General features: G+C 37.7%; 1 protein-coding gene across 1 annotated transcript in view; it reads left to right on the top strand.

The window, feature by feature from the left end:
• The window catches only part of PLCZ1 (phospholipase C zeta 1), a 67,143-nt gene extending 55,410 nt beyond the window's left edge, over positions 1-11,733 (top strand). The window contains exons 12-13 of the mRNA XM_004390231.2: positions 10,769-10,918; positions 11,648-11,733. Coding sequence (XP_004390288.1) covers positions 10,769-10,918; positions 11,648-11,733 — 236 coding nt within the window. The remainder of the gene's footprint in view (positions 1-10,768; positions 10,919-11,647) is intronic.
• The last annotated feature ends 737 nt before the right edge of the window (positions 11,734-12,470 follow it).

The following is a 12,470-nucleotide window of genomic DNA, read 5'->3' as shown; positions in this document are numbered from 1 at the left end:
GAATTGTCATTTTCACAATGTTGAGTCTGCCTATCCATGAGCATGGTATGTTTTTCCATTTATGTAGATCCCTTTGGGTTTCATGCAGTACTGTTTTGTAGTTTTCTTTGTATAGGTCTTTTACATCTTCAGGGGATATTTTTGGTTTAAGGTTTAAAGATTATCTCAGGGCAATAGTCTCAGGGCTTCGTCCATCCTTCATGGCTCCAGAAAGTCTGGAGTCCATGAAAATTTGAAATTCTGTTCTACATTTTTCCTTCTTTTAATCAGGATTCTTCTATGGAGTCTTTGATCAAAATGTTCAGAAATGGTAGCTGGGAACCATCCAGTTCTTCTGGTCTTATTGCAAAGGAGGCATTTGTTCATGGAGGCAATTAGCCACACATTCCATATCCTCTTGTTCCTGACTCTCCTTTTTCTTTTGCTGCTCCAGGTGAATAGAAACCAATGGTTGTGACTTGGATGCCTGCTTTCAAGCTTTTAAGACCCCAGGCACTATGTAATGAACTTGGAGTTAGAACAGAATCACTGAACACATTATTAGGCCAATTAACTGGTATGTCCCTGTAACCATGACTCTAAACTTCCAAACCAAGGTACCAAATCCTGTGAGGCATTAGGTTGTACATCAGCAGCCTCAGCAGCTACTCTTTTTTTTTTTTTTGTCATTGTTGTAAATATATCTATCACACAACTTTTGCCAATTCAACTTTTTGCAAGTGTACAACTTATTGACAACAATTGCAACAGCAATAGGCTGTGCGACTCTGCAATGCAATCCTTCCATCAGCATTAATCCACCTTTTCCCCTTCTCCCCTGCCCCTGCTAACCAATAAATAAACTTTGTCTCTGTGCATTTGCCTTTTCTTGTCTTTTTATATAAGTCAGATCATACAATATCTGTCCTTTTGTGACTGGCTTATTTTGCTTAGCATAATGTCTTCAAGCTCCATCCATACCGGAGCACATATCAAGACTTCATTTCTCCTACTGGCTGAGTAGTATTCCATTGTATGTCTGTACCATTCATCTGTTGATGGGCATTTAGGTTGTTTCCATCTTTTGGCTATTGTGAACAGTGCTGCAGTGAACACTGGTGTACAAGTCTCTTTTAGAATCTCTGCTTTCAAGTCTTTTGGGTATATACTTAGGAGTAGAATTGCTGGGTCATATGGTAGTTCTATTTTTAGTTTTTCGAGGAACTGACACACGGTTTTCCACAATGGCTGTACCATTTTGCGTTCCCACCAGCAATGAATAAGGGTTTCAATTTCCCCTCATACTTGCCAACATTTGATATTTTCTGTTTTTTTTTTTTATTAATCTTAGCCATCCTAGTGGAAGTGAAGTGGTATCTCATTGTGGTTTTGATTTGCATCTCTCTGATGGTTAATGATCTTGAGCATCTTTTCATGTGTCTGGTGGCCATTTGAATGTCCTCTTTGGTGTAATATCTGTTGAAGTCCTTTGCCCATTTTATGATTGGGTTATTTGTCTTTTTGTTGTTAAGTTGTTGAAGTTTCATATATATTTTGGCTATTGGATTCTTATTGCATATATGGTTTCCAAAGATATTCTGCCAGTTGGCAGCTTGTCTTTTCACTTTTTTGGTACAGTCTTTTGATGAACAAAAGTTTGTAATTTTTTTTTATTGTGCCTTAAGTGAAAGTTTATAGCTCAAGTTAGTTTCTCACACAAATATTTATACACACATTGTTACGTGACCCTGGTTGCTCTCCCTATAATGAGACAACACACTCCTCCTTTCCACCCCAGATTTCCCGTGTCCATTCAACCAGCTCCTGTCCCTTTCTGTCTTCTCATCTTGCCTCCTGACAGGAGCTGCCCATTTAGTCTCATGAATCTGCTTGAGCTAAGAAGCACACTCTTCATGAATATCCTTTTATGTCTTATAGTCCAGACTAATCTTTGTCTGAAGAGTTGGCTGTGGGAATGGTTTTAGTTTTGGGCTAACAGAGAGTCAGGGGGCCACGTCTTCTGGGGTCCCTCCAGTCTCAGTCAGACCATGAAGTCTAGTCTTTTTACTAGAATTTGAATTCTGCACCCCACTTTTCTCTTGCTCCATCAGGGACTCCCTGTTGTGTTCCTTGTCAGGGTGCTCATTGGTGGTAGCCAGGCACCATCTAGTTCTTCTGGTCTCAGGCTGATGGAGTCTCTGGTTTATGTGGCCTTTTCTGTCTCTTGGACTGATATTCTTCTTGTGTCTTTGGTGTTCTTCATTCGCCTTTGCTCCAGGTGGGTTGGGACCAATTGATGCATTTTAGATGGTAGCTCGCTAGCTTTTAAGACCCCAGATGCCACTCACCAAAGTGGGATGCAGAACATCTTAATAAACTTTATTACGCCAGTTCAGCTAGATGTCCCCTGAAACCATGGTCCCCAGACCCCTACCCCTGCTACTCTGTCCCTCAAAGTGTTTGGTTGTATTCAGGAAACTTCTTAGCTTTTGGTTATGCTGACTTTCTAGTTATGCTGACTTCCCCTGTAGTGTGTATTGTCCTTCCCTTCACCTAAGATAATTCTTGTCTGCTATCTAGTTAGTGAATATTCCTTTCCCTCCCTCCGCACCCTAGTAACCAGAAAAGAATGTTTTCTTCTGTTTTTAAACTTTTTCTTGAGTTCTTATAATAGTGGCCTCATACAATACTTGTCCTTTTGCAACTAATTTCACTCAGCATAATGCCGTCCAGATTCATTCATGTTATGAAATGTTTCACTGATTCATCATTGTTCTTTATCATTGCATGGTATTCCATTGTGTGAATATACCATAATTTGTTAATCCATTCGTCTGTTGACAGGTAGCTAGGTTGTTTCCATCGTTTTGCTGTTGTGAAGAATGCTGCAATGAACATGGGCGTGCATACATCTATTCGTGTGATGGCTCTTATTTCTCTACGATATATTCCAAGGAGTGAGATTGCTTGTACTTCTATTTCTAGCTTTTTAAGGAAGTGCTAAATTGATTTCCAAAGTGGTTGTACCATTTTACACTCCCACCAACACTGTATAAGTGTTCCAGTCTCTCCACAACCTCTCCATCATTTATTATTTTGTGTTTTTTGGATTAATGCTAGCCTTTTTGGGGTGAGATGGTATCGCATTGTAGTTTTGATTGCATTTTTCTAATGGCTAGTGATCATGAGCATTTCCTCATGTATCTGTTAGCCACCTGAATGTCTTTTTTGGTGAAGTGCCTGTTCATATTATTTGCCCATTTTTTAACTGGGTTACTTGTCTTTTTGTCATTGAGGTTTTGCAGTATCTTGTAGATTTGAGAGATTAGATGCTGATCAGATATGTCATAGCCAAAACTTTTTTTCCCAGTCTGTAGGTTGTCTTTTTATTCTTTTGGTGAAGTCTTTAGATGAGCATAAGTGTTTGATTTTTAAGAGCTCCCAGTTATGTAGTTTCTCTTCTTGTATTTGTGCATTGTTAGTAATAGTTTGCATTCTGTTTATGCCAGGTATTAAGGCTCCTAGTGTTGTCCGGGTTTTTTCTTCCATGAACTTTATAGTTTTAGATTTTATATTTAGGTCTTTGATCCGTTTTGAGTTAGTTTTTGTGTATGGTATGAAGTAGGAGTCTTGTTTCATTTTTTTGCAGATGGATATCCAGTTATGCCAGCATTATTTGTTAAAGAGACTGTCTTTTCCCCAGGTAATGGGCTTTGGGCCTTTGTCAAATATTAGCTGCCTGTAGGTGGATAAATTTATGTCTGGATTCTCAATTCTGTTCCATTGGTCTACGTATCTGTTTTTACCTGTAGCAACTTGTTTTTGTGCATGGTGTGAGGTATGGGTCTTGTTTCAGTTTTTTGCAAATGGATAGCCACTTATGACAGCACCATTTGTTAATGAGACTGTCTCTTCCTCAGGTAATGGGCTTTGGGCCTTTGTCAAATATCAGCTGCTCATAGGTGAAAGAATTTATGTCTGGATTCTCAATTCTGTTCCAGTTGTCTATATATCTGTTGTTGTACAAGTACCAGGCTGTTTTGACTACTGTGGCAGTATAATAGGTTCTAAAATCAGGTAGTGTGAGGCCCCCACTTTGTTCTTCTTCTTCAGTAATGCTTTACTTATCTGAGACGTCTTCCTTTTCCATATGAAGTTGGTGATTTGTTTCTCCATCTTCTTAAAAAATGCAGTATGAATTTGGATTGGTATTGCATTGTATCTGTAGATTGCTTTGGGTAAAATTGACATTATCACAATGTGGAGTCTTCTATCCATTAGCAAGGTATGTTTTTCTACTTATGCGGGTCTCTTTTTAGTTTCTTCTAGTAGTGTCTTGCAGTTTTCTTCGTATGGTTCTTTTATATTTCTGGTTAGATTTATTCCTAAGTATTTTATCTTCTTGGGGGCTATTGTAAATGGTATTGATTTGGTGATTTCCTCTTCGATGTTCTCTTTGTTGGTGTAGAGGTATCCAACTGATTTTTGTAGGTTTATCTTGTATCCTGATACTTTGCTGAAATCTTCTCTTAGTTCCAGTAGTTTTCTTGTGGATTCTTTGGGGTTTACTGTGTATAAGATCATATCATTTACGAATAGAGATACTTCTTCCCTACCAATTTGGATGCCCTTTATTTCTTTTTCTAGCCTAATTGCTCTGGTTAGGACCTCCAGCACAATGTTGAATAAGAGCGGTGATAGACGGCATCCTTATCTGGTTCCCGTTCTCAAGGGGATTGCTTTCAAAGTCTCTCCATTTTGGATGATGTTGGCTGTTGGCTTTGTATAAATGCCCTTTATTATGTTGAGGAATTTCCCTTCTACTTCTATTTTGCTGAGAATTTTTATGATGAATGGGTATTGGACTTTTTCAAATGCCTTTTCTGCAACAATTGATAAGGTCATGTGGTTCTTGTCTTTTGTTTTATTAACGTATTGGATTACATTGATTGTTTTTCTAATGTTGAACCATCCCTGCATACCTGATATAAATCCCAATTGATCATGGTGAATTATTTTTTTGATGTGTTATTGAATTCTATTGGCTAGAATCTTCTTGAGGATTTTTGAGTCTATGTTCATGAGGGATATTGGTCTGTAATTTCTTTTTTTGTGATGTCTTCACCTGGTTTTTGTATCAGGGTTACGCTGGCTTCATAGAATGAGTTTTGGAGTATTCCATCCTTTTCTATGCTCTGAAATACCTTTAGTAGTAGTGGTGTTAATTTCTCTCTGCAAGTTTGGTAGAATTCTCCAGTGAAACCATCAGGGCCAGGGCTTTTTTGTTGTTGTTGTTGGGAGTTTTTTAAATTACTTTTCCAATCTCTTCTTTTGTTATAGGTTCATTTAGTTGTTCTATCTCTGTTTGTGTTAGTTTGGGTAGGTAGTATGTTTCTAGATATTTGTGCATTTCCTCTAGATTTTCAAATTTATTAGAGTACAACTTTTCATAGTATTCTGTTATGATTCTTCTAATTTCAGTTGGGTCTGTTGTGATACTGCCCATCTTATTTCTTATTCGGGTTATTTACTTCCTCTCCTGTTTTTATTTTGTCAGTTTGGCCAGTGGTTTATTGATTTTGTTGATCTTTTCAAAGAACCAGGTTTTGTTCTTGCTAACTCTTCAATTGTTTTTCTATTTTCTATTTCATTGAGTTCTGCTATAATTTTTATTATTTGCTTTCTTCTGGTGCCCAAGGGCTTCTTTTGCTGCTCTCTATTTTTTCAAGTTGTTGAGTTAGTGGTTTGTTTTTGGCCCTTTCTTCTTTTTGGGTGTGTGCATTTATTGTTATAAACTGACCTCTGAGCACTGCTTTTGCTATGTCCCAAAGGTTCTGGTAGGGTCTGTTTTCATTCTCATTTGATTCTGTGAATTTCTTTATCCATCCTTAATTTCTTCTATAACCCAGTAGTTTTTGAGCAAGTTTCCATGAGTTTGATTTTTTTTTTTTCTTGCTTTTTCTGTTGTTGATTTCCACTTTTTTGGCTTTATGGTTAGAAAAGATGCTTTGTAATATTTCGATGTTTGGGATTTTGTTAAGGCTTGCTTTATGGTCTAATATTTGGTCTATTCTGGAGACTGTTCCACGTGCATTGGAAAAGAAAGTATACTTGGCTGCTGTTGGGCGGGGTGTTCTGTATATGTCTATGAGATCGAGTTGATTGTAGCATTTAGCTATTCAGTGTCTTTGTTGAGCTTCTTTCTGGATGTTCTGTATCCTTCACCAAAAGTGGTGTGTTGAAGTTTCCTACTACTGTTGTGGAGCTGTCTATCTCTCTTTTCAGTGCTGTTAGAGTTTGTTTTATGTATTTTGGAGCCCTGTCTTTTGGTGTGTAAATATTTATTATAGTTATGTCCTCCTGGTGTATTGACCCTTTAATCATTATATAGTGTCCTTCCATATCCTTTGTGGTGATATTACTTTAAAATCTATTCTGTCAGAGATTCATATTGCCACTCCTGTTCTTTTTTGAGTGTTGTTTGCTTGATACATTTTTTTCCATCCTTTGAGTTTAGTTTGTTTGTGTCTTTTAGTCTAAGGTGTGTCTCTTGTAGGCAGCATACAGACGGATCATGTTTTTTATCCAATCTGCCACTCTCTGTCTCTTTATTGGTGCATTTAGTCCATTTACATTCAGTGTGATCATTGATAGGTATGAGTTTAGTGCTGTCATTTTGATGCCTTTTTTTTTTCTGTTATTGACAGTTTCTTTGTTCCACTTAATTTTCTGTGCTGAGTCATTTTTCTTTATTTTCTTTTCATCCTTGTTGATTTTGTATTTGCTGAGTCTTTATGTTTTTCTTGCTTTTTATTTTGATGTTTAGGATTGTTAGTTTCCCTTGTGGTTACCTTAATATTTACCCTTATTTTTCTAAGTTTAAACCAATCTTTTATTTCTTGATATCACCTTGACTTCTCTCCATATGAAAGATCCATAACTACATTATTTGGTCCCTCTTTTTGTTTTAATGTTATTATCTTTTACATATTGATGTCTCTGTATCCCTGTTTTCAGTGTTTTATCTTTGATATATCTGTGACTTCCCTATCTTTGTTGATATCTGGTTGCTCTGTCCTGTGTTCTAGTCTTGGGTTGTTATCTGATGTTATTGATTTTTTAACTGGAGGACTCCCTTTAGTATTTCTTGTAATTTTGGTTTTGTTTTTACAAATTCTTTATACTTCTGTTTATCTGGAAATGCCCTAATTTTGCTATGATATTTGAGAGACAGTTTTGCTGGATATATAATTCTTGGCTGGCAATTTTTTTCCTTCAAGATTTTATATATGTAATCCCATTGCCTTCTTGCCTGCATGGTTTTTGCTGAGTAGTCTGAGCTTAGTCTTATTGACTCTCCATTGTAGATGACTTTTCTTTTATCCCTAGCTGCTCTTAAAATTCTCTCTTTATCTTTGATTTTGGCAAGTTTGATTATAATATGTCTTGGTGACTTTCTTTTGGTATCTACCTTGTGTGAGGTTCAATGAGCTTCTTGGATTGTCATCTTTCAGGATATCAGGGAAATTTTCTGCCAATAAATCTTCAACAATTCTCTCTGGATTTTCTGCTATCCCCACCCATTCTGGTACTCCAATCACTCATAGGTTATTCCTGTTGATAGAGTCCTGCATAATTCTTAGGTTTTCTTCATTTTTTAAAATTCTTTTATCTGATTTTTCTTCAAATATGTTGGTGCCACGTGCTTTATCTTCAGTCTCACTAATTCTGACTTCCATTGCCTCAGTTCTGCCCCTATGACTTTCTATTGAGCTAATTCTGAAATTTTATTGTTAATCTTCTGAATTTCTGTTTGCTGTCTCTGTATGGATTCTTGCAGCCTGTTAAATTTGTCATTATACTCTTGTATGACATTCTTAAGTTCCTCTAATGCTTTGTCTGTGTGTTCCTTGGCTTGTTTTGTGTTTTGCATGCTCTCCTTCCTGATCTATTGAAGAGTTCTGTATATTAATCTTTTGAACTATACCTCTAGTAATTCCAAGAAGTTCTCTTCCTCCAGAAGATTTGTTGATTCTTTATTTTGGGTGCGTGCTGAAGCCATCATGGTCTGCCTCTCTATGTAATTTGATATTGACTGTTGTCTCTTAGCCATCAATAAATTATTATATTTATTTATTTTATGTTTGCTTACTGTGTCCTAGCTTCTTGTTTTCTTTTGTTTTGATATGCCCAAATAGGCTGCTTGTGTGACCTTGCTTGATTATTGGTGCTTTTGAAGCTCTCACGTCCTGTCACCAGGTGGTTAGAGCTGTTACTAGGTACGTGAGCCCAGGATTCCATTTACTTTTCTTGTGTGGATCCAGCTCAGATGTCCAGGTAGTTGGTCACTAAGTAGTGGTACAGGCTCTCACCTACAGTCCTAGATGGGCAGGGGTAATTGGAGTAGGCACAGGTATCTGGCTGCAGTAGGGGGTCATGTGCTGAGCAAGACAGGGGACTGACGGCTGCCCTTGAATGTCTGGGAGGAAAGTGTGATCCTATTCCCTAGAGTGTATAGGAGGATGGGTTTTGCAGCTGGACTGTGGGCAATCAATGCTGTTGGCTGTAAGGACTGGGGGGCACCACTTATTCTTTTACCCTTGTTGTGGGTGGCTAGGTGGCATGGGTGAAGTCACCAGTCCTCAGGTCTGTGATGTGGGTAGGTGAGCATCCTGCTTAATGGGCAGAGCAGTGTCAAATGTCATGAACCTGCTACTCCACCTTATAGCTGATACAGTTTTGAAAATAGGCTTCAGGTATAAACCCTGTTGTACTGTGCTAATGAGGGCCTATGCTGTTGAAATGGGCTCACACAGGTCTGTGCAGGGGTGAAAGGCATTCAAAGTCTGTGGACCCCTTATGTCTGTGCCTAGGCAAAGGCACTATGCCTGCCCTGAGCTCCCGGCTTAGGGCAGCTGGCGGATTATTTTTTCCTGTTTGTTTATTTGTTCCCTCTCCAAAGCCTGGTGAATGGCTCAGGGTGTGCTGCGAGTTCTAGAGTTCTGCTTCAGGCCCAGAAGATGTGAGGATCTGAAGCCAGCCTGGTACCCAGTGCAGAGCGGGGAGGGGGCAGATAAATGGGAGAGAAGTTCTTCCCAAAGGGGGTGTTTTTTGATCTGTGAGGTAGGTTAGTTGCAGATACTTATCTTTTGCTGACCGAGTGCGGCTTCTCGCTGGTTCTGGAGGCTTGAGTAGACTCTCATGCATTTGGTCTCCCCTGTGTTGAAAATAGGTCCCAAGCACCACTGCTTGCCTCACTGCACACACCGGCTGATCCAGCCTGCAGGGTGCCAGTTCCCACCTGCTCAGGTCTGGCAACTCCTCACTGCTTCTGAACTGTCTCTCCACCCCCCTGCCACTCAGTCCAATTCCTCAACTTAGACTTTGATGTTCAGAATTCCTAGATTGTCATATATAATCAATTCACTTGTTTTTTTGGTCTTTGTTGTAAGAGGGACACAGGAAGCATCTGACTACTCTATCATCTTCAAAAGTTTTTAATTTTTATGAGGTCCTATTTATTTTCTCTTTTGCTGTTTATGCTTTTGTGATTATATTATTCACTGATAAAAGCTAGGCCCAACAATGTTGCCCCTACATTTTCTTTTAAGAATTTTATGGCTTTAGTTTGCACGTTTAGGTCCTTAATCCATTTTGAATTTGTTTTTGTGTATGGTATGAGCCATGGATCCTGTTTCATTTTTATACAGGCGGAAATCCGATTTTCCCAACACCATTTATTGTAGAGATTCTTCTTTTCCCATCAAATGGACTTAGCACCCTTGTCAAAAATCTGCTGGCCATAGATGTATGAGCTTATTTCTGGACTGTCAATTCTATGCCATTTGTCTACCAATACCAGACTATTTTGATTACTGTAGTTGTATAGTATGTTTTAAAATCAGGAAGTGTGAGTCCTCCTACTTTGTTCTCTTTCAACATTGTTTTAGCCATGCGGGGCCTCTTGACATTCCATATAAAGTTGAGGATTGGTTTTTCTACTTCTGTAAATAGAGCTGTTGGAATTTTGATTGGATTGCGTTGCATCTATAGATTATTCTGGGCAGTATTGACATCTTAACAATATTAAGTCTTCCATTCCATGAACATGGAGCATATTTCCATTTATTTAAGTCTCCTTTAACATCTGTCAGCAGTGTTTTATAGTTTTCATTGTATAAATCCTTCATTTATTTATTTTATTTTGATAACTAAAAATTAGGACTTCCTCCTATCTTCGATACACGGTTGTGTGTGTGTGTGTCTGTATGCCTGTGTGTGTGTCTGTATGCCTGTGTGTGTGAGAGAGAGGGAAGTAGAAAGGGAGAGAGAGAGAAAGGTGGAGAGAGAGAGAAAGAGAAGCGAAGTAAGGGGTAGAAGAATGAATCAGTTTAAGAATTTTCTGCAGATATTTTGTTGTTTCTATAAAGAATTGGCTCTTAAACCTGGTCTACCACTTAATGGCTATGTATATGAAACCCTTAGGAAATTATGTAAAATCTTTATGACTCAGTTTCTTCATTTGTAAATGGGGATAATAATAACTGTGATTGTTGTGATTAAATATCATCTATATACAATCCTTAGAAAACTGTCCAGCAATAGTTAACACCTAATAAATATGGTTATTGTCTTTCTTATTCCTCTCTCATTTACTGCATTAAAAATTTAAGCATTCTAAAACACAAACTATCATTACTATTAATAAAATATTGAAAAAAAAATTGGAGAACAAAATTCCCTAGAGATAGTGTCTATGATTCTTTGTATCCATTCCTTTATTTTTCAGCTTTTAGTCCAAGATGGAATGAAACCTTCACCTTTATAATTCACGTACCAGAATTGGCATTGATACGTTTTGTTGTTGAAAATCAAGTTCTAATAACTGGAAATGAATTTCTTGGGCAATATACTTTACCAGTTCTATGCTTGAATAAAGGTAATATTTCTTAAAGTAAGATTATTAACAGTTAATATAACATGCATATATTATAGATACACTTTGGCATCCCAAATAGCTGTATCCCTGAAAAGTGGATATAAAGGAGATTTTACATATTGACACATATTTTCTCTCAGTGGAATTACAGAAATGTGCTCTCATGTGGAATGTGGGGTGAGGGTGGGGGATTACTAGGAAGACTAATTGGGCAGATCATAGCTCTTTTGTTTTAGTGAAGAGTAGTCATGACTACCATAAAAAAAATGAAGGATGGGAATCATCCAGAAGGGAGAAGCAGTGACTCATTTTTCCCGCCTGAGGAGAAGAGACTGGGAGCCCAAGACTGTCCTTTCCTGACCCTTTCAGGGCTGACTTTATGTTGCAGAGTCCCCTTGCCTGGATGATTTACTGTATGATCCCATTATGTTTACTCATCTAACACCAGCTGAGATGTATCTAGGAAACAGGTCTTCCTAAAGCAGGGGGTGGTGGTTAATTTTGGAACATACTATAACATAGTCTGAACATGTTAGGCAGCAGAAAGCCAGGACAGAAGCTGCAAATATTTTATTTTTGTGGAAAACTAACACAAGATGGAAATATAAGTAGCCAGTCATGGTTTTCATGTATGCTTAGTAAATATATCCTCTTTCTCAGTAGGACTATTGGGAGCATCACTGATTAATTTATTTTTATTGTTCTAATTAGATACAATTCCCTTTGCAGGTTACTGTCGTGTTCCTCTGTTTTCCAAAGCAGGTGAGAATCTTGACCCTGCTTCACTGTTTATTTATGTTTGGTACATCAGATAGCAACTAACCATCTCTTACATGTTGTTAGGTGTACATTGCAATAAAACAGCCAAAATGAATGTCCACATCCTTCTTTTTTAACATATAACAAGGTAATTATTTACAAGAACAGAAGCATTGAGGGAATTCACTTTCAAATGTACCAGATGGAGCAGTGCAAATGAGAAAAATAAACTTCAGAGTGTCCCGACCAGTGTGGCATTTTTGTCAGCTGACTTCTATTGCTCCTCTGCTACTGAGGCTGCTCTTTCAACTTGCGTCTATCATTTTCAATTAGTAGAATTTATAAGCTTTTTAAATATGTCTGATTATATAATATATGTTGGCAAATGTTTGGCAATATAAATGAAATGTGAAATCTAAGGGTGTTTTAACTTCTAGACACCCACTACTGCATATTTTAGGGGGAATAAATTAGATTCCTAGGTGGTTTGTGCCATTTTATATCCTAGATGGTAATGAAACCCTGCATTCTCAGGCTAGTTCTCAGATGCAGTGCACTGCATTTGGTACTTTATAATTATACAGACATTTTTATGAGTGCCTTTGAAATTGATTTGCATGCAAACAATATTCAGATGCCGTATCTATAAAAGAGCTCTACTGCATGGACTTACATGCTTGGAGTTCTAAATTAACAATTTGCAATATTTCTAAATCTCCATTAAATTATACACTCTGGAGATTCTCTCTTGGTCAGAGATGAAATTGTTGTGTGATTTTGGATGCTGGGCTTC

The sequence above is a fragment of the Trichechus manatus genome, unplaced genomic scaffold (genome assembly GCF_000243295.1).
Source record: "Trichechus manatus latirostris isolate Lorelei unplaced genomic scaffold, TriManLat1.0 scaffold00289, whole genome shotgun sequence".
Taxonomy (NCBI): domain Eukaryota; kingdom Metazoa; phylum Chordata; class Mammalia; order Sirenia; family Trichechidae; genus Trichechus; species Trichechus manatus.
The sequence above is the reverse complement of the archived record's forward strand: the minus strand, read 5'-3'. Positions and strand labels throughout refer to the sequence as shown.